This window comes from Hylobates moloch, unplaced genomic scaffold (genome assembly GCF_009828535.3).
Source record: "Hylobates moloch isolate HMO894 unplaced genomic scaffold, HMol_V3 SCAFFOLD_4, whole genome shotgun sequence".
Lineage (NCBI taxonomy): Eukaryota > Metazoa > Chordata > Mammalia > Primates > Hylobatidae > Hylobates > Hylobates moloch.
The window spans coordinates 38,972,418-38,992,795 of record NW_026652279.1 but is presented as its reverse complement, the minus strand read 5'-3'; the positions used below and the strand labels follow the sequence as shown (position 1 = coordinate 38,992,795).

Here is a 20,378-nt window from a genome sequence, read left to right as displayed (position 1 = left end):
ACTATGTTAACATCAGCATTTACATCTTGACTCAACATAAAAAAGAAAAATATACACTGAATGGAAAATTACTGAGGAGCCAAAGAACTATCAGCCTATATGAAAGCCAAGTCCAGAGAGTGGGTGGTGGCAGAGAGGAGAAGGGGTAAACAGCCTGCAGGGATGGTGAAATACTTCTCTCCACAAAGAAGGGGAGGAAGAAGGACTCTGGAGCGTTGGCCTGAGTTGGGGCAAGGCAGAGTCCTCCAAACAGCCTCCAGGATGGCTCCCATTCCTGCCCCACACCTAAGACACATGGAAACAAGGGCAGAGAGTTTGCAAAATTATCTCACAAAATAAACTGCCAGTTTAAGGTAGAAAACACTTAAAAGAAAAGAGGATATGGTAGTCTGGAAACTCTGTTGTCAGTTATGTCAACATACGGCAAAGAACTTCCATAATTTTACTTCTGCAAGTCACTCCTACACTTCTACAGGGCTTCCACTACCAAATACTGGGAGCCAAGTGTTCTCTACCTCAGGCCATGAACTGCCAGAGAAAACAGCTGTCCAAAACCCCTAGAGCAGGTAGAAATTACAGCAGCAGCCTGGTCACAGCCCAAGGAATGCTCCTTCACAGAATCAGCTTTATGCTTTCATCTGCCTCACTGATGGGACAAGAACTTAAATGGAGGTCAGGAGGCAATGAAGTTTTATACACAATCTATGCTTCTAACATACTCCAAACCGACTCAAGCACTGTTTAAAAGCAAAGGAGGGTGTGTAGGAAGTTTAGGAGTAGGAAAACAAGGAAGCCAGCTCATCTGTGTGAGCCAAATGGTACACTTCTCTTCAGCAAATCTTTTGGTTTGAGTGGGTGAAATATCCAAGACTCATGGCGATTACTTATGAGAGAAAAAGGCAGAGAAGGTGCCAGGGAGATTCTAATTTGTCATCTTTTCTCAAAAACAAATTCCTACCAAGATTAGAAGGAAGGTTCTGACTTACCTGGAAAAGATCTGTCTTGTCTTCAAATAGACTGACAAAATATTTGTAGTCAGCATAAGCCCAGAACTTGGAATGGTCATAATCTCTAAATGGTCCAGAAATACTAGACTGGTCACAGTTCCAGGTCAGAAATTCTTCGAGTGTAGCTTCTACGTAATTACATGTAGTTTCAAACTGAGGAACTGCAATGTAAGAGAATGCAACTTTAAATGTATAATGAACATATTTCCTAATTATTGTTTTTTTTAAATAAAGATAATTTCAACCAAAAAATTAACTTTGAAGACTAATTAAAAATTCGTTTTGAGCCAGGTGTGGTGGTGCATGCCTGTAATCCTAGTTTCTCTGGAGGCTGAGGCAGGAAGATGGCTTGAGCCCAGGAATTTGAGACTAGTCTGTGCAACAGAGCAAAACCCCATCTCCAAAAAAATTAATTAAAAAATTTAAAAATTAATTTGTACTTGTTACATAATGAGTGCCACTTACAAAATTCACAATACTCAGGATTAAACATAAAAGTATAAAGCACAGTTTTAACTTTAAGATTAAAGACTACCCTATGACTAGATTTAGTAATCCAAACTTGAGGATTTAGTAAATAAAAACTTGAGGCACCATACAGTTAAATGCAAAATTTTATGCTGCTGACACTTGGAAAAGGCAAAGACCACTAGAGATGAGGGTTGATCAGGAAAGCTTCAATAAAAGATGTATTATCTGTCCACAGTGGCTTGTTATTATGGGTATGACTCCAATGAGTCAAGATTGGAGTCTTGGATTGACACAAAAACTATTCTAAAAGAATGATGAAATTAATTTTATTTTTGCAACTTAACAAGGAAGTTAATATTTAAGAAAACTGATCATGACTTCCTTTACAAAACATGAAATCCTTTCAAGACGTGATGTAGATCAGTTAGCACAGTGCTTGACACAGCAGATTTCAATAAATGTTCACCACTATTTTTTTATTTTTTGTTTTTGTTTCGAGACAGGGTCTTGCTCATCATACAGGCTGGAGTGCAGTGGTGCAATCTCGGCTCACTGCAACTTCTGCCACCTGAGTTCAAGCGATCCTCCCACCTCAGCCTCTCAAGTAGCTAGGACTAGAGGCTACTCTAGTAGCCACCACCTCTGGTTAATTTTTGTATTTTTTAGTAGAGATGGGGTTTCGTCATGGTGGCCAGGCTGATCTTGAACTCCTGGCCTCAAGTGATCTGCCCACCTGGGCCTCCCAAAGTACTGGGATTACAGGCAGGAGCCACTGTGCCCAGCCAATGTTAGGCACTATTACTAGTACTTCTTATCCATTCATATATTTACTTGGAACCCTTTAAAAGTTAGCTGAATCAGTAGCAGGAAGAGAAGAGTATTCACATTCTTCTTTCAACAGCCTTTATCTTTTCTCTACATTTCTGCCTGCAACTGCTTAGAATTATCCAATAATCTTTTTCCTTTCCCTTCTTTTTCCTAAGCCACAGAATGGCAGAGAGGTAATAGAGGTAGGGTGTATGTCAACGAATCATCCTAATTCATCCACTTTAACTTGTCACCTCACTTTGAGAAGCAGGAGAACTTAACTAGGCCACATTTATCTGAAAGATTAAAATGTACATATTCAAGAACTATTTAAATTTTAACAATTTTTGTAAAGCACTTAGTGCCTGGCACATAGTAAACAATCAATATACATAAACTCTTAACATATCAACATTGGCCAGGCGTAGTGGCACATGCCTATAATCCCAGCACTTTGGGAGGCCGAGGTGGGAGGACTGCTTGAGCCTAGGAGTTTGAGAACATCCTGGGCAATACGGTGAAACCCTGTCTCTACAAAAAATACAAAAAAATTAGCCAGGTGTGGGAGCACGTGCCTGTAGTTGCAGCCACTTGGGCAGCTGAGGCAGGAGGATCACTTGAGCCCTGGAGGTTGAGGCTGCAGTGAGTAGAGATTGTGTCACCGCACTCCAGCCTGGGTGACACAGTGAGATCCTGTCTCAAAAAAACAAAAAACAAAAAACAACCAAAAAAATTATCAACTTCATCAAAAATTTACCATAAAAGCACAGAAGTACATAAAGTTTAATTCTGACAAACAAAAGTGCATGTGGCAAGAAAGCTGCATGACTCTGGGAAATAGGAGTCATTTCTAAAAGATTTAAGTAACTCCGCTGTAAGCCTAAACATATTATACTGTCTTAGGAGTTTTCACTTCCTAGAATTCAGTCCAACTGAATACTAAAGCCATTAAATGAGCTACTTGCCCCTGGGGTGGACGAAGCAGGACTTTTCTGTTGAGGCCAGTTATCTCAGGCAAGCCTGATTTGCAGCCCCCAGAACCTGGCCTCATTAGAAGACTTCATTTTCTGTTACAGCAAGCTCTGCACATTAAAAAATGTTAAATCTAAAAATATAAAAATTACATATGAGAACTGTTACTGTCAGGGGAAAATTATCATGAATGCAATGAATGGAAATGACAGATCTTTTCATTTTCATAATGATATAATTTTTTCACGCTTTCCTGGTAGTAGCATCATTAAAGGTACTGCTCTGATTTTGTTATAATGACAATTTCTCTCTGGGTAGTACAGTTGTTATTCTTAGTTTGTCTTATGCAATGAAATTATTCCTTTCTAATTTTACCATGATTCTTTCATTTAACGTTGAAGTGGTCTAGGCAACTATAATGTTCCTCCTACTTACTGTAAAGTGCTAAGTAAGAAGCTCAACTGAGGTCAGGATTTGGCAGTAGTGTACAAGCTGAGCTTGCTTTTAATTATTATAAAAAGGGGTCCTAAAATAGTTTCTGCACAACAGGATAACAACTATTTCTCCATTTTGTTAAACTTTCATCATTTTACAAATAAGAAATAATACGTGATGCATAAACTCTAAACAGGTCTTTTGATCACTCTATCCCCCTGCTTTCAGATGTTCAGGGTTATTTCTACAACTGCTGGCCAAATTTACTGCCAGCTGAGATACAACACTGCCACTGAGCACGTATCTTGGGAAACAAATCAGATCCAAAATGCTATGTGATGTTCTCTATCTGCTTCCTAAAATAAACTAAGGAACACATGATATTAAAAAATGCCAATTATTAACACTTCTATTTTAAGTATTCTAGATAAATTCTAACCAAGACCTAAGACCTAAAACAGAAATAAGAAATATACTCAACAGAGAGGAAACAAAGTTATCCTTACTTTTAAAATCATATGCCTGTCTAACTAGAAAACCCACAAAAACAACAAAAAACTACCTAGACTAATAAGTAGGTACACACAATATAAACACACAGAAACAAATGGCTTTTCTCTATGACCAATCACAACCAGTAAGAAAACTGTAACAGGCAAAAATATTTCCTTCGTAACAGCTATAACAAATTTACAATATTTTAAGGAATCTGTAGACCTATATAAAAACTATAAATCATTTTACTGAGAGCCAAATAGACTTGATAAGTAAAGATAACATGTTCCTGTGTGGGAAGATACAGTATTATAACAATGGGATTAATTAATTATAGAGCTTAATGAATTTTCATTTGAAATCCCAACAGGATTTCTTTACAGTGAGAACTTCGTGTAACTCTAAAGTTCATTTAGATGTACAAAATTCAATAATACCTAAGAAAAAAGGGTAATTAGGGAGGATGAATTATATATTCAAATATTAAAATACATACCAGAACTAAAATCATGTTTTAAAACTGTTTTACTGGCCCCCAAACTGGTAGCTTAATATGTGGCCCAAAAACTGATGCTGGAATATACAAGAATATAGTAATATAATAAAGGTGATTTCCAAAGTCAGTAGGGTAAAAAATAAATATTCAGTAAATGGTACTGGAATAAAATTTCCAAATTTAGCTATTTGTGTAAAAAAAATTCATTGACTACCATATACCAAAATAAATAAGAAATGGATAGTTAAATGTAAAAAAGAAATCACTAATCAATTAGAAAAAAATTATTAGAATATTTCTCTATTTTCAGGATAAAGAAGGAATTTCTGAAGTTAAAATAAAAATGTTAATAAAGCATTATTTGATTATATAAAAATATAAAACTGTGAAGCTAAAATGAGAAAGCAAACAATAACTAGGAAGCTTATTAGTTAACAACATAATCTTCTCTTTTTTCATTTGTTTTACTTTTTTTTTATTTCTAGAGGCAGGGTCTTACTCTGTTGCCCAGGCTAGAGGGCAGTGGCGTGGTCAGAACTTTGAACTGCTGGGCTTAAGCAATCCTCCTGCCTCAGCTTCCTGAGTAGCTAAGACTACAGGTGTGCACCATCACACCTGGCTAATTAAAAATTTTTTTTTGTAGAGACAGGATCTTGCTATGTCACCCAGGCTGTTCTGGAACTCCCAGTCTCAAGTGATGCTTCTGTCTAGGCCTCCTACAGGGCTGGGATTTTAGGTATGAGTCACTGTGCCATGCCACAATCTTCATGATATATACGAAGAATTCAAAAAAATTTTTAAACCCTAAAATCCCAATAAGGAAATAGTCAAAGACCAATTATCAAGAAAAAATAAAAATTACTAATAAACATGAACATATGTTCAACATCACCAGCAATCAAATAAATGCGTTTTTCTTGGGTTTTTTTTTTTTTTTTTTTGAGACAGAGTCTCACTCTGTGGCCCAGGCTGGAGTGCAGTGGCACTATCTTGGCTCACTGCAACCTCTGCCTCTGGGGTTCAAGCGATTCTCATGCCTCACCTCCCAAATAGCTGGGATTACAGGTGTGCACCACCACGCCAGCTAATTTTTTGTATGTTTAGTAGAGGCGGGGTTTTGCCATGTGCCCAGGCTGGTCTCGAACTCCTGAGCTCAGGAAATCCGTCCACCTCGGCCTCCCAAAGTGCTAGGATTACAGGCATGAGCCACTGTGCCCGGCCAAATAAATGTTAATTAAAATAATGAGATAACATTTTTCACGTAACAGGGCCTCGCTCTGTCTCCCAGGCTTGAGTGCAGTAGCCTGATCACAGCTGACTGCAGCCTCGACCTCCCAGGCTCAGGTGATCCTCCCATCTCAACCTCCTGGGTAGCTGGGACAACAGGTGCACGCCACCATGCCCAGATAATTTTTTTGTACTTTTTGTAGAGACAAGGTTTTGCTATGTTGCCCAGGCTGGTCTTGAACTCCTGGGCTCACGCAATCCTCCTGCTCCAGCCTCCCAAAGCGCTGGGATTACAGGCATGAGCCACCATGCTCAGCCTGAAAGATTTTTAAGATAAATTTCAGTTTTGGCCAAGGAGTAGCAAAACAGGAACCCTCACATGTTCTGAAAAGAATGTAAATAGAAACCACCTTCGTGCAAAGCCCTTCGCCGTATGTTTCAAAGCCTTTCATTCTTTCACTTCACAAATTGAATGTCCATTAGGTGCTCAGCCCATGATGAGATGTGGCCCTTGCCCTCACAGAAGTGACCTTCTTGAGGGGAAGAGACTTTAAATAGGTAATTATACAACCATGTGATTACAACTGTGCTAAGTGTTAATAAGAAATACAAAGTGTTCTGAGGTAATTGAATAGTCACACCTGATTTGGGGTATGGGGAAGGATAGATTTGGTCAGGAAAAATGACATTTAAGCTAAGATCTGACAGAAGGAGACGAATTAATTAGGTAAAGTTGGGGGAAAGGGAAGTGAGAAAAGAGAGGCTAGACACAGGGAACTACATACACATGCAAAGGCTCTGAAGTAGGAAGAAACAAAGCCCTGGAAATACAGAAACTGAAAAATGCTTGTCTGGCCTGAGCTCAGGGAAAGAAATGATGCTGGGCCTTCCACACCACAATGGACATTTTGGTCTTTAGCCTAAGCATAACTGGAAGCCATTTAAGTGTTTTAAGCAGAGAAATAAGATTAGATTTGTTTTCCTAAAAGTCGTCTCTGGCTTCAGTATGAGGAATGGTGTGGGAAGGGAGGGCAAGGGGTGCAGAGAGACTAGGATGAGGCCACGCAACTATGGAGGTGAGAGAGAGTGAGCAGGGTAACGCCCACTAGAGGATGGCTGTGGAGACAGACAGAAGCAGGCAGATGCTAGATATTTAGTATGTAAGTCACTGAGTCACAAGACACCAGTCAAGACAGGCAATCAGAATGACTCAGAGCTTCTGGCGTAAGAAGCTTCACAGATAGTTCTGCTACTGATGATAATGCTCATATCCTTTGATCTAGTAACTCTCCTTCTAGGTATCAATCCTAAGGAAGTAATCAGAAACTTTGACAACATTTGTTTGCAAAGATGTTCATTACAATCTTTTTAAAATTTAAAACTTGTAAGCAATCTATCATCAAAACTTTAAAATAAATTATGATACTACCAAACAATGAAATATTAGGTAGCCATTGAAAAATCATACAATCTCAAGAGAAGCTGCTCAGAGTAAAGGAAAAAAAAAGCAAGCTGTGAAAATTAATGTAACTTTATTTTTAAAATACAAAAAGGCCTACATGGACATACCTCAAAATATAACTAGTGATTATCTCTGGGTAGTGGGACATTTGCAAATCATATACTTAATAAGGGTAGTATCCAGAATATATAAAGAACTCTTTTTTTATAACTCAATAATAAAAAGACAAAAACAATTGGAAAATGAGCAAAGGATTTGAATAGACATTTTTCCAAAGAAGATATACAAATGGCCAATACACACATAAAAAGATGCTCAGCATTATTAGTCATTAGGGAAACACAAATCGAAACTATAATAATACTTCCCATACACTAGAATAGTTATAATTTTTTTTCTTTTTTTTTTTTTGTACTTTTAGTAGAGATGGGGTTTCACCATGTTGGCCAGGCTGGTCTCAAACTCCTGACCTCGTGATCTGCCCACCTCGGCCTCCCAAAGTGCTGGGATTACAGGCATGAGCCACTGTGTCCGGCCTAGAATAGCTGTAATTTTTAAAATGGAGTGTTGGCAAGGATGTGGAAAAAACTGGAACTCTCATACATAGAAGGTGAGAATATAAAATGGTGCAGCTGCTTTGGAAAACGGTTTCTTAAAATATTAAACACAGAATTACTGTATGACCCAGCAATTCTACTCCGAGAGAAACGAAAATACATGTCCACACAAAAATTTGTAGATGAATGTTCATAGTAGCATTATTTGTAATAGCCAAAAAATGGAATGACTCAAATGTCCATCAACTGATGAATAGATAAATAAAATGTACATATTCGTACAACAGAATATTATTTGGCAATAAAAACAACTGAAGTACTGATATATATTACAACATGGATGAACCTTGAAAACACACTAAATGAAAGATGCCAGGCACAAAAAGGCCAATATTAAATGATTCCACTTATATGATATATTCTAAGTAGTCAAATTCATAGACACAAGGTAAATCAGTGGTTGCCAGGGCCTGGGGTAAGGCAGAATGGAAAATGATGGCTTAAGGGGTACTGGGCTTCTTTATGGGATACTAGCAATATTCTAGAATTAGATAGTAGTGATGGTTGTACAATATCATGAATATACTAACAACCAATGAACTGCATACTTTTAAATGGCTAAAATGCTAAATTTTATGTTATGTGGATTTTATTTAATAAAAAAGCACATTGTCTTTACTAAAAGCTCAGTCGTTTCTCACCACCTCAGAGAGTTATTTTCCTTTTTTGTGTGCTTAAGTATTAACTTGAAAATGTCAAATTACTATGTCTTATCTATAAAATGGGATAACAGCAGCTCTGTACTAATGTTTTAGAAAGATTAAGAAAGCTAATACTGTATGTGCAAAGTATTCACGACTGTGCCTGAAACAATAACTTTAAATAAATGTTAGCTATTGGTAGTATTGTATTTGGAGTCTAACTAGAATGTGAAAAAATTACTATTTCTATTTTTCTCCAAATTAGTGTCTAACAGACACTTCAATGAGAGGCAGATTTCTTTGACTAAAATCAAGAAGGAAAAGGCACAATTTGATTTTTATGTTATTGCTGCTGGTCTAAGATTGAATTTTAAACAGTTTGGTCTCTGATTATAATGAGATGACAAAGAGTTCCAGGTATATTCAACATGCTACATCTGTCACAGGAGTACAAAGGGGTTCCAGACACCAAAAACTAAATAATTCTGTCAGCTATACTACAAGGTCGAAATGAGAGAAAGCAGCTTGGAGCAGCAGGAAGGGAAGCTGGGGACTTTTCTAGTTCTCCTGAGCTATTAATAGATATTAATAAGCCACTTTACCTCAATGCTTAAAAAACTGAAATTCTAGACTACCAAACTTACCCATATTGAAATACAAGTTAAACACCAGAAAAATGATCATAGACTCTCTTAGATTAGAAACAGTAGTTTTAGAGTTAATGGTAAATTACCTAAATTTTAGAGTTAATGGTAATTGCTTTATCTGAAAATAGGGCAAACAAATCAAAATGTTATGTCTTCAGAAAAGACGAGGCAAAATCTATTTGCTTAAGAGAATAAAAGAGCGAGCTTTACATATGTTTCATGTTTGTGCAATGCAAAACAGGTCCGTCAGTCAATAAAGCAGAGGGATAAAATTACAACCAAGTAATTATACAACTATAAATAGTGCCTGAAGCCACAAATAAAATGACACATTCTACTTGAGGAAAAAGTGGATGAAACTATTAGATTAGTATTGGTCTAATAGGAATATAAATAAGAGCACATTAACAAATATTTATTAAGTGTCTAACATTTAATGAACCACAATAATGTCTAGCAATATACATATAAGATACATGAACAAATACATTTTATATGGGGTTATAAACTATAGACTGTTTTGTCAGACAAAAATAAAAAACACTTAAGCCAAAATGTTTTCCAAATCTTCCAATAAAACGTTCCTATATGTGCAGTGAATGGTCAAAAAAAGGATCAGAAAGAAAGGATTCTCAAGAGATCAGGAGGCCACTGCTGAGAATGCAGGGATGTTCCTGAGGAGACATTATGATGGTGATTACCTATAGTCATACCTGTGCTCATGCTTTTCATCCCCATTCTGAATCGTATCCGCTTGCCATGAAGGACCTCCGAAAGGTATTTAGCATTCCAGTGTCGTGCTGGCCAATCAAACACCATGTTACAGAAGACTGCAGGTTGTTGTAAAGACATGATAATTTCTTTTGCTTTCTCTGGCATAAAAGGTTTGACATGTTTACCTAGAAAGAGAAATGAATAGAGCAATAGATAGAAAACTATCAAGTTTTTTCATACAATATGGAGAAAAAAATAGCCAATATTGTTTTTATCATGGCAAATCATTCTCTACAATTACAATGATGTATACTTCATTTACTGCTGTTTACATACATATGTGGCCTCAAAAGACCTAATTCTTTTCTTTTTTTAGATCCAGGGGTATATGTGCAGGTTTGTTACATGGGTATATTGTGCGATGCCAAGGTTTGGGTTTCTATTGAACCTATCACCCAAATAGTGAGCACAGTATTCAATAGGTAGTTTTTTAACCCTTGCTCCTCTCCCTCCCTCCCCTCTTTTGAAGTTCCCAGTGTTTATTGTTCCCATCTTTATGTCCGTGTGTACTTGATGTTTAGCTCCCACTTATAAGTGAGAACTTGTGGTATTTGGCTGTTTCTGCATTAATTTAGGATAATGGCTTCCATCTGCATCCATGTTGCTGCAAGGGAAATTTCATTCTTTTTTATGGCTGCGTAGTATTCCATGGCATATATATACACACCATATTTTCTTTATCCAATTCACCATTAGTGGGCACCTAGGCAGATTCCATCTCTTTGCTATTGTGAATAATGCTATGATAAACACATGAGGGCAGGTGAAAAGACCTAATTCTTAAATGATTTTTCTCATACTAAAATTTAAGTGTTTAAATTTTGGTAGATATTTACAATATTCGATGTCAAAAATGAAACTTTAGTGTTAAAAAAGGCTTTCCAACTACATCTTCAAATTTTAAAAGATATGATTTTTTGGAAAATACTACCTCCTAAGTAGAGGATTATGTAAGAAATGCTGATGGGAACTACTCTCGAACAACTAGAGTTGCTGGAGTCAGCCACAATTCTACTTGTTATGTCACAGGTTAATGCCAGAAAGACTACTGAGTCAATATAGCAGTCAACCTGGGAGGGGAAATATTATTTTTATTGCAATTTTAAAAGGATAAAAGATGTACTTAGATGGCAATCAATATTAATCCTTGGTTTCAACTGCATCTATAAACAGTACAGAAGAGCTGTACAAACCAACACTGTAACTTACTATTTAAATAAATTTCACAGAATCATAAAATATTAATCTTGGATAGGACAGTAAAGATTAGTATTTTTTGAATAAAAGAACAAGCAAGTTTCCCTTTTAAAGACATCTTAAGATGGCAAGTTTTTGGGGAGGTTTAAAAAACGCTTTATACTCTCTGACTCTCAAAACATATATTTATGATTCTCAAGAACAATCAGCTAACCCTCTATTTTAGTTACTTTATCTGTAATTACACTTAATTCAAAAATCAAGAAAAATTCATAAATAACCCAAATTCTTCTATCACCCAACCTTCTTCTCTATGATAAAAGGAAGAGGGATAGGGAAGGAATCATCAAAGAACTTGAGTAATTTGTGTTTGTCTAAAGGTAAGGCTTGTTTTTAAAGAAACTGAAAACTTAAATCAGTTTGGCCTCCTTTCTCAGACAAGGGCAAAAACTTGGAATCCCTTCTTAAGCCCTCAGTGAAAGTCAGCAGGCTCTAAGCCCTTGGCAGCTGACATTTTGAGAACAATCTGTTACCTTCTACACAGTCATCATTCTAAATGAGGAGGGCAACGTGGATGCTTAGAAGGGAAAGGCAGAAGACTCAGGGAGTGCGTGCAGTGAGAAAGAGAAGGCACCCTTGGTCTCACTGAAAAGTAGCCCCTGATTTATCTTCAGGTGACCTTTACATGGTAAAGAGCCTTGTAAAGGATAACATTATGTGACCAAGAATACAATTTTCTGTTTTTCCTTGACATGGTTGCTTTTTGTTGTGTTTTTCACTTTTGACATGTACAGTAACTTTGCATTCAAGTTCTTCATCCTTCCATACAGGCCTATGAATCTAAGTACAAGATTACCTATATTGCAGTGCACCAAATCTTCCTGGTCTTGATGTGCCTGGATTCTGTGTGTATGAAAATGAACATCCACATTTTTTTATTATATGTTTTTAAGGTTTTGCTGTAGACTACTTGTACGGAACGTCAAATTTTTCCTCTACCCTCTTAAAGTCTCTAGCTGAGACTGACGTAAAACAGGTTAACAGAGAAAAGCATACAAACATTATTCAGTACTTTTTACATGTACATGGGAGCTCTCACAAGAAAAATGAAGACCGAAAGAAGCAGTTAGAGCTTAACATCTATATAGTAGGTTGGACAAAGAGTAAATTTAGAAAATGTGACAAGACAAAGAAGCTGGGTGAGTGCAGTTAATTGTGGAAAAGTGACTGGGAAGACAAGGGTTGGTTTAGCAAGGTTTGTTTGTACAGATTTCTCTCAGCCTTTATTACCCATCTTTGGTTATAAGAATGTCTTCCTTGTTCCTGGTACAGGGAGGGCAACTTTGACATGGGAGTTTTACCTCCCACTTTTGGGAAGAAAAAGGGAGCTCAAAATGACCTTCTTGCATCTGCTGTGCCTTTTTTTTTTTTTGAGTCTTGCTCTGTCGCCAGGCTGGAATGCAGTGGTGCAATCTTGGCTCACTGCAACCTCTGCTTCCCGGGTTCAAGTGATTCTCCTGCCTTAGCCTCCCGAGTAGCTGGGACTACAGGCATGCACCACCATGCCCAGCTAATTTTTATATTTTTAGTAGAGATGGGGTTTCACCATGTTAGCCAGGATGGTCTCAATCTCTTGACCTTGTGATCTGCCCACCTTGGCCTCCCAAAGTGCTGGGATTACAGGTGTGAGCCACCGTGCCCAGCCTTTTCAATGCCTTTTACCCAAAATAATCAATATGCCAAAGTGGCATATTTGGGGGTGGCATATTTTGATCCCTATACTATAAAAAGCTATAATATATTCATGTTAAATAGTATTCTGTTTTTCATGGCATATAAATTGGAATCATCCTTTGGGAAACAACTGGGAAAATGAAAGAACTGTTCATTATCTCAGTAACTTGTGTTATAGGAATTTACTGTAACAAATAATCATAAGCTATGTATAGCATACACATACACACACACACAAATGTCTACTACCACACTATAACAACAAAAAATGTAAACAATCTAATGCCCCAAAGCAGAAAAATATTTACTAAATTATGACAAGGCAATCCCATAGTATACTATATCCACTAAAAATGAGGGCTGTCTAGAAATATGTAGAGATGTGAGGTGGGAAGGGAGAGTTGGACCTGAAGTTGACTCAGAGAGCTATTGCAATAGCCAAGTGATAAGTATGATACGGGCCTGAACAACAGGGGTGGCAGTGAGTAAGTCAGAGATGGTGAAGATGAAGAAATACTAAGAGAATAATATCAAAGGCTATTACAACCAGAGATGTGGGGTGGGAGTCAGATGCAGCCAAAAGACTGAAGTGTCTAGACTTGGTGACTTGCCTTAAGAGAAGTCAGGAACAATAGCTCATTCTGTTGGGAAGATGAGTAGTTTGAACACAGGCATCATAACAATACCATACATTTAACTGTTTAATGCTTCACTGTTTACAATGCACTTTTACATACATTAAAAGTGCTCATCTCGTAAGAAGCCTGTAAAACAAAGGCAGAGACGGTAATTCATTTCCATTAACTGAAGGAAGAAATGGAAGCTTAGATGTCAGAGGACTGGAACCAGATTTATCAGGTCCCCTCAGTCCAAGTCCAGTGCTCTTTCCACTGCACAATCTTATTTCTAGAGAATTGACTGTGCAACTTAACTAGGGCTAAAAACTCAGAAGAAAAAATATAACCTGAAAGGATACACAGGAAAGCTCAATTCATAATCATTCACATGTGCTCCGGGGAGAGAGGATTGTTTTGAGGAGCGCATGAGTCTATGTGCACGTACGTGCACTCATGGCAGGGAGTGCTAGTCGCCTGTGACAAAGACTCTTTGCTTGGCCAAACTTTAGTCAGGCTTTGATTCTTCTGCTAGGTCCATCTATGCACTTCCTTGTAAAACCCAGTTTTAGGAAAGAACCTTGCTAAGTCAGTTTAGCAAGAACTGCCCCCATCCCTGATATCTGATTAGGTTCTTCACCCTCAACCAACCTCCAGGTGATATCTGATCACCTTGGCCTGCCTTCAGCAAGAATCCTGTTAAGTTGGTTTTGCCAGATTTCCCCTTACCCCTGATGTTTCCTCTTAGTAATTTCTCATCCACTGACTCTGCTCCTTGGCTGTAAATTCTCACTTGCCCATGCTGTCTTTGGAGTTGGGCCCAATCTCTCTCCCCAACTGTGAGACCCCGTTACAGTAGTCCTTATATCTATGGTGATGGTCCTGAATAGTCTTCCTTACCATGCTTTAACAAGTGTCACTGAATAATTTTTTTCTTTAACTTCTACTTACCCAATACTCATTCTCTTCTTCCTCATTAAAATAACTTTGGGCAACAGGAGTGACTGAAAAATTTTATTTCCCAGACTTCTTTGCAGACAGGAGTAGCCAAATATAGACAGACAGACAGACAGATAGATATGGTGTATATATATATATATATATATATATATAATTTCCGTGTGTGTGTGTGTGTGTGTGCGCGCGCACGCGCGCGCACATATGGAAGTTGTGAGTCAGCCTTTTTGCCCTCATCCTTTTCTATATACTGCCTGGAAAGCAGACACAATGATTAGCCCTCTTGAGAGACAAATGAAAGGTCCAGGAAATCGCAAACCTTAACCAAAAGCATGCAAACATGTTCATCATTGTGCTACTGAACCAACTACTACCTCCTGAATCCTTTTAGATTAAAAAAAAAAAAAAACCCTTCTAGTCAAGACTGTTATTAATTCACAGCTGGTATAACACCTTGCTTTCTGAGGCCATCGTTTTCAAGGATAACCATATTCTCCCTCTACAGTGTTCTGTGGCTTGGGCTGGATGAATCATGGCTGGTCTGACACACTGTAGCATTCTTTCAGTTCTAAGGTTGTAAAATATTCAACCTTTGAACATTTTGCTTCTGGAACTTTAAAGGGCAGGGAAAAACAGAAGCACAAGTTACTTTGGGGTAGCGATTTATTTATTCTACTTACCTTACATTAGAGCCAATAGATCACATGGCTTTGATTATTCCCAAAATGGTTCATATTTGGGTACATATAACTGGGTAGCCTTCTATAAATATGTACACAGGCGACAGTAACACATGAATAGTGTTTTGACAAAAAAGCTACAAAGAAGTAAATATTTCTTCTTTAGCGTAAAGTTAAATTTAAATAATTTAATTATCTGATCTAAAAATCCCACACATCCCAGAGATTATTTAACAGGAGACCTCCAATACTAAAATTTGCTGAGAGAGTGCCTGGCCTAGTGACTGGTATATATTAAATGCCAAAACATTTGCTAAATGAATGAAAGCACTATGAAGTGTGTGCAAAGCAGAGTAGTAGGATGTTCACCATAACAGGAAATTAGCATATTTACAGAATTTCAGGCCCATCGTGAAATAAAACAATCAGCTGGTTGTGAGATAAAACCAATTTAGCTTCTGATAATTTAATCAACAATAAACTGGGCCATTAAATTAATGAATTTAAATGTTACAATTTCCTTTAAAGAAGAATGCAATGCTACCCTGTATTAGTTAAACAGCCTATGGATGCACCCAGTTATTCCATGCTAGAAATATTTTGCAAAGAGCTATAAAAATTCTGAAGCAACCTCAACAGTCTTCAAAGGATAAGGGTATTTAGGTCTAAACTTGCAGCAGGTAGTAATTTTTAACTGGATAATTTAGAAACTACTGAAAAAAAACAGATTAGTGATCTGGGTGTTACGCAATAGTTTTTTGTCTCTCCAAATGTAGGATGTTCTCCAGTCAATTTATTACAGCCGCAGTTACAACTAATTCTTTGGAGATAGTGAAACATCATCAAAAATAAATTGCGTCCTTCTCAGTAATTTTTTTAAATTAATGTAAAGTACAAGATAATTTGAAACCTAATTTCTCTGAGTATGCCAACTATCTGGGGTCAGTCAATTAACACCTGGCCTGGATTTGTATGAGATTTAGACTTTAAGACAAGAATAAGGAACATTTACCATGTGTCCAGAACACTCCGAATATTAATAGAATATAACAAAAATCTTGAAATTGAAATTAACTTGTCTCCCATCAGATATAATTTTAATGAAAAAATTAAAGATTTTTAAAAACCTTCAGAAGTTGACATAAGAGTAAGTCACACATTACAATACAGAGAATCACTATAATGATACAGCATGAATTTAAAACTGGGTCCTGGCACAGTGAGATCATTTATTTCTGAATGTATACATCTAAGTGTATATATGGTGTTTCATCAAACAACTATTGTATATACATATAAGAGAGTTTAAAATCTCTGGAATGGTAGATATTAGGGCAAAAAATAATGACCATTTGGGCCATGTTAGAAAAACCCGATGGAATCGTGCAAGTACCATCTAACAAAACGACTGGATTAGTATTAAAGACTGAATGGTAAAACTTACACCGAAAAGAATTTTTCATTTTGTAGCCACTATTTTAAAATGTCAGAATTAAGAAAATTCTTAAAATTTTGTAGCCACTATTTTAAAATGTCAGAATTAAGAAAATTCTCCTGAAAGGTAACATAATGCTTAAGTAAAATGATGGCTAACCATAAACCTTTGAATTTCAAGGTCTAGAAGGTGATGTTTATCACTGAAAAAAAACCACAAACATTAGTGCTGCGGCTGTTATGACCTAGCCTTATCAATACCAATGCTTGGTGTGGCAGTGAACACGCAGGAAGTTCAGGCTGGGCACCTGAGACAGTTACATGCTGGACACTTACCAAGGGTTCATGAGCTTTTTAGCTTCTTTCCATCCTCCAACACTTATAATGCTTGTCCATTTAACCCAGAAAACTTATCTTTACCTCAAAAAATGGCTCATAAATTCAAAAGTAGTACTAGTCTTAAACCAAAGCAAGAAAAAGGAAATCTGTCTATATTTTAAGTGAAGTTAACACTAGAAGGAATGATGTCTCAAATACTAAAGGTTTTTGCAACGTACCTCCAAAATTTCTACCAAAATGTTTCCATTGAACCCCAGCCTCCCCTAAGTGAATTTTCAATAATTTAAAATAAACGATTATTTTATCTTACTTTTCCTCAAAAATATTCAACGGTAAGGTCTTGAAAAGACATCTGCACACCCATGTTCACAGCAGCACTATTATAATAACTAAGTGGTGGAAGCAACTCAAAGGTCTGTTGACGAATGGATAAGCAAAATGCTTACACATGCAATGGAACGTTATTCTGCCTTAAAAAGGAAGGAAATTCTATCATATACTACAACATGGATGAACCTTGAAGACAGTATGCTAACTGAAATAAGCCAGTCACAAGAAGATAAACATTATATGATTCCACTTACATGGAGTATCTACAGTGGTTAAATTTCTAGAAACTGAAAATAAAATGGCAGTTACCAGGGACTAGGGGAAGAGGAGAAAGGGAAGTTATTGTCTAACGGATACAGAGTTCCAGATTTGCAATATGAAAAAGCTCTAGAGATCACCTTCACAATGATGTGAATCTACCTAACACTACTAACACTGAAAAATGGTTAACATGGTAAATTTTATGTTATATGTTTTTACCACAATAAAACAAATGGTATTGTTTCTCTGATACTCATTACCAAGCATTCAGTGAAATTAAAAATTTTATCTACATTATGAATTACATATGGATTCTAACATGGGAATTTTTTACTTTTTGAGATAACACAGGCTTTTGCTTTTCTTTAAACTCCTCCACCCTTTGCCCCTTTTAAAAATGAGAACAAAAATGACATGGTGAGTATGGGTCTCCAGCTGAAAAAGATAAATCCAGTTATGTATGAATGTTAGTTCTAAGTGAAAATCAATTCCATACAACTCTAGATGAGATATTTCCTCAGGAAGCACTGGAAGAAGAGTTACTAACACATTCTTCTCTTTATCAAGGAATAATCTTGGTTATAACTAAAAACTAAAAAACAGCCCAATAGAAAGAAATATAATAACCTCAGTTTGAAAGATAGAATCACACTCAAATAACTGCAATTTTTAATTTCACTGAATGCTTCAATCAATGTATGATTCTGAGAGTAACATTTCACATTCAGAATTTAAATTGATTCTTAATTAACAATAAGTAGTTTCATGTTTGTTTTTAATTATTTCTAAGCTGTTATTTCAAACAAACAATATCACATTCTTGAAGGCAAACCTCTTACTTTTATCTCCCTAGAGGTTAGTCCAGTGCCTAGCATAAAATGATGCTAAACAAATATTTCTTTCAAATAACTGCATAAGAATACCTGATTTTTAGCAATGTATAAAACTTTATTGAAACTAAGCACTTGTTTTCTCCACTTCTGTAGAATGAGCTATCAAGCATAACCAAGGTGATCTGTTCCACGATTTTATGCTCACCTCTACTGGTTACCCTTTCCTGCTCCCAAGCACTGACTCACTCCTAATCACCCACAACCCTATGGCAACCATGCCAAAGCTTCTTTTTTTTCTCTCTCTCTCTTTTTTTTGAGACAGGGTCTGGCCCTGTTGCTCAGGCCGGAGTGCCATAGCACAATCTCAACTCACTGCAACCTCCGCTTCACAGGTTCAAACGATTCTCGTGCCTCAGCCTCCCAAGCAGCTGGAACTACAGGCGTGTGCCACCATGCCCAGTTTATTTTCATATTTTCTGTAGAGACAGGGTTTCATTATGTTGCCCAGGCTGGTCTCAGATTCCTGAGCTCAAGAGATCTGCCTGCCTCGCCTACCAAAGTGCTGGGATTATAGGCATGCGCCAACATGCCTGGCTGCTTCTTCACTCTCAAATCTCCAGTACCTTTCTCTACTTCCTTAGTTTTGTGGTACCTTGCTCTATTTTTCTGAGAAGACTGAAACCCACGATTTTCCTCTTCTTCACTTCAACATTTCTGTTTTCACCCTGTTCTTCTCTGGACTCAATGGATACAAGTCTTCCTCTTTTTCACCCAGGTTCTCTGTCATTATTTCTACTCTAGTAGAATTGGTCTCCTCACCTGGCTCATCTTCAAGAAATTATCCTAGGAAGCACAAACCAACCCAATTTCTATTAGTTCCTTCTCTCAGCCTCCAAAATACTTAATGTGTATCATACTGAGTATTATATCCCAGCTAATTACATCTGACCATTAGGATATGTCTTATACTACTATTCTTTTTATCTATGTCTTTATTGCCAAAAATGATATTTATAATTACTTTGGGGCAAAGATTGTCTTCTGCTTTACCACATGAAAAAGGTCTGTTTACCACGTGCCATTCAAATATTTTTTGATAATGGAATAAGTTTGCTCAAAAATGAACTTTTCAGCTGGGTGCAGTGGCTTATGCCTGAAATCCCAGTGCTCTGGGAGGCCGAGGTGGGAGCATCACTTGAGGCCAGGAGTTCGAGACCAGCCTGTACTGTGAGACCCTGTATCTACAAAAATAAAAAATAAACAAAAAATTTTAAAAATGAACTTTTCTATGACTCCCATTGTATTAATCATTGTACTGAACGTACTGACCCTTTCACTTGACTTTATTTAATGTATTTATTTTTCTCATTCTCTTACATAACATCTCTAATTTCTTTTCTTTCAGTTTCAACATCAGTTACTAAGGCTGGCACTTTCTATTAATAATAAAAATGGTCACCATTCTTGAATATCCAATTCCTGCCAGATACTATGCTAGATAATCTACACATATTAACTCTAATCTTCACAATAATCATGCATTTTACAGAGGAGGAAACTGAGGCTCAAAGGGATTAAGTACCTTGTCCTCCAGTCTTTCTCCGTCCAATCGATCTTCTACCCTTCAGCCAAAGTGATCTTCCTACAACCAAATCTAATCATGTTATTTCCCTCACCTAAAGCTCTTTAAGGCTTCCTACTGTCTTAATGTCTAGATTCCTTAACTAGGCCTAAGGTAACCTTCAGGATACCTCTTTTCTTACCACTCCTGACACCAACTTCTTTCAGTTCTTGGACCATGCCATGCTTTCTCCTTTTGCCTCTGGACTTGGCATGGAGTGCCCTTATTCATCCACTCAACAAACATGTGGCATGTGCCAACTATGTGCCTGGCATTGTACTAGCAGCTGGGCACATGGTAGTGAATGAAACAGACATAGGTCCTGCC

General features: G+C 37.1%; 1 protein-coding gene across 3 annotated transcripts in view; it reads right to left on the bottom strand.

The window, feature by feature from the left end:
- Positions 1 to 20,378, bottom strand: part of HSPBAP1 (HSPB1 associated protein 1) — a 60,279-nt gene that overhangs the window by 37,599 nt on the left and 2,302 nt on the right. For all 3 annotated transcript variants that reach the window (XR_009213103.1, XM_032150013.2, XM_058437423.1), the window contains exons 2-3: positions 9,991 to 10,176; positions 987 to 1,168 (exon numbers count right to left, since the gene is read on the bottom strand). Coding sequence is in view for 2 of the 3 variants with exons in the window: in XM_032150013.2 (XP_032005904.1) it covers positions 987 to 1,168; positions 9,991 to 10,176 (368 nt within the window). In the remaining variant the exon portion in view is untranslated. The remainder of the gene's footprint in view (positions 1 to 986; positions 1,169 to 9,990; positions 10,177 to 20,378) is intronic.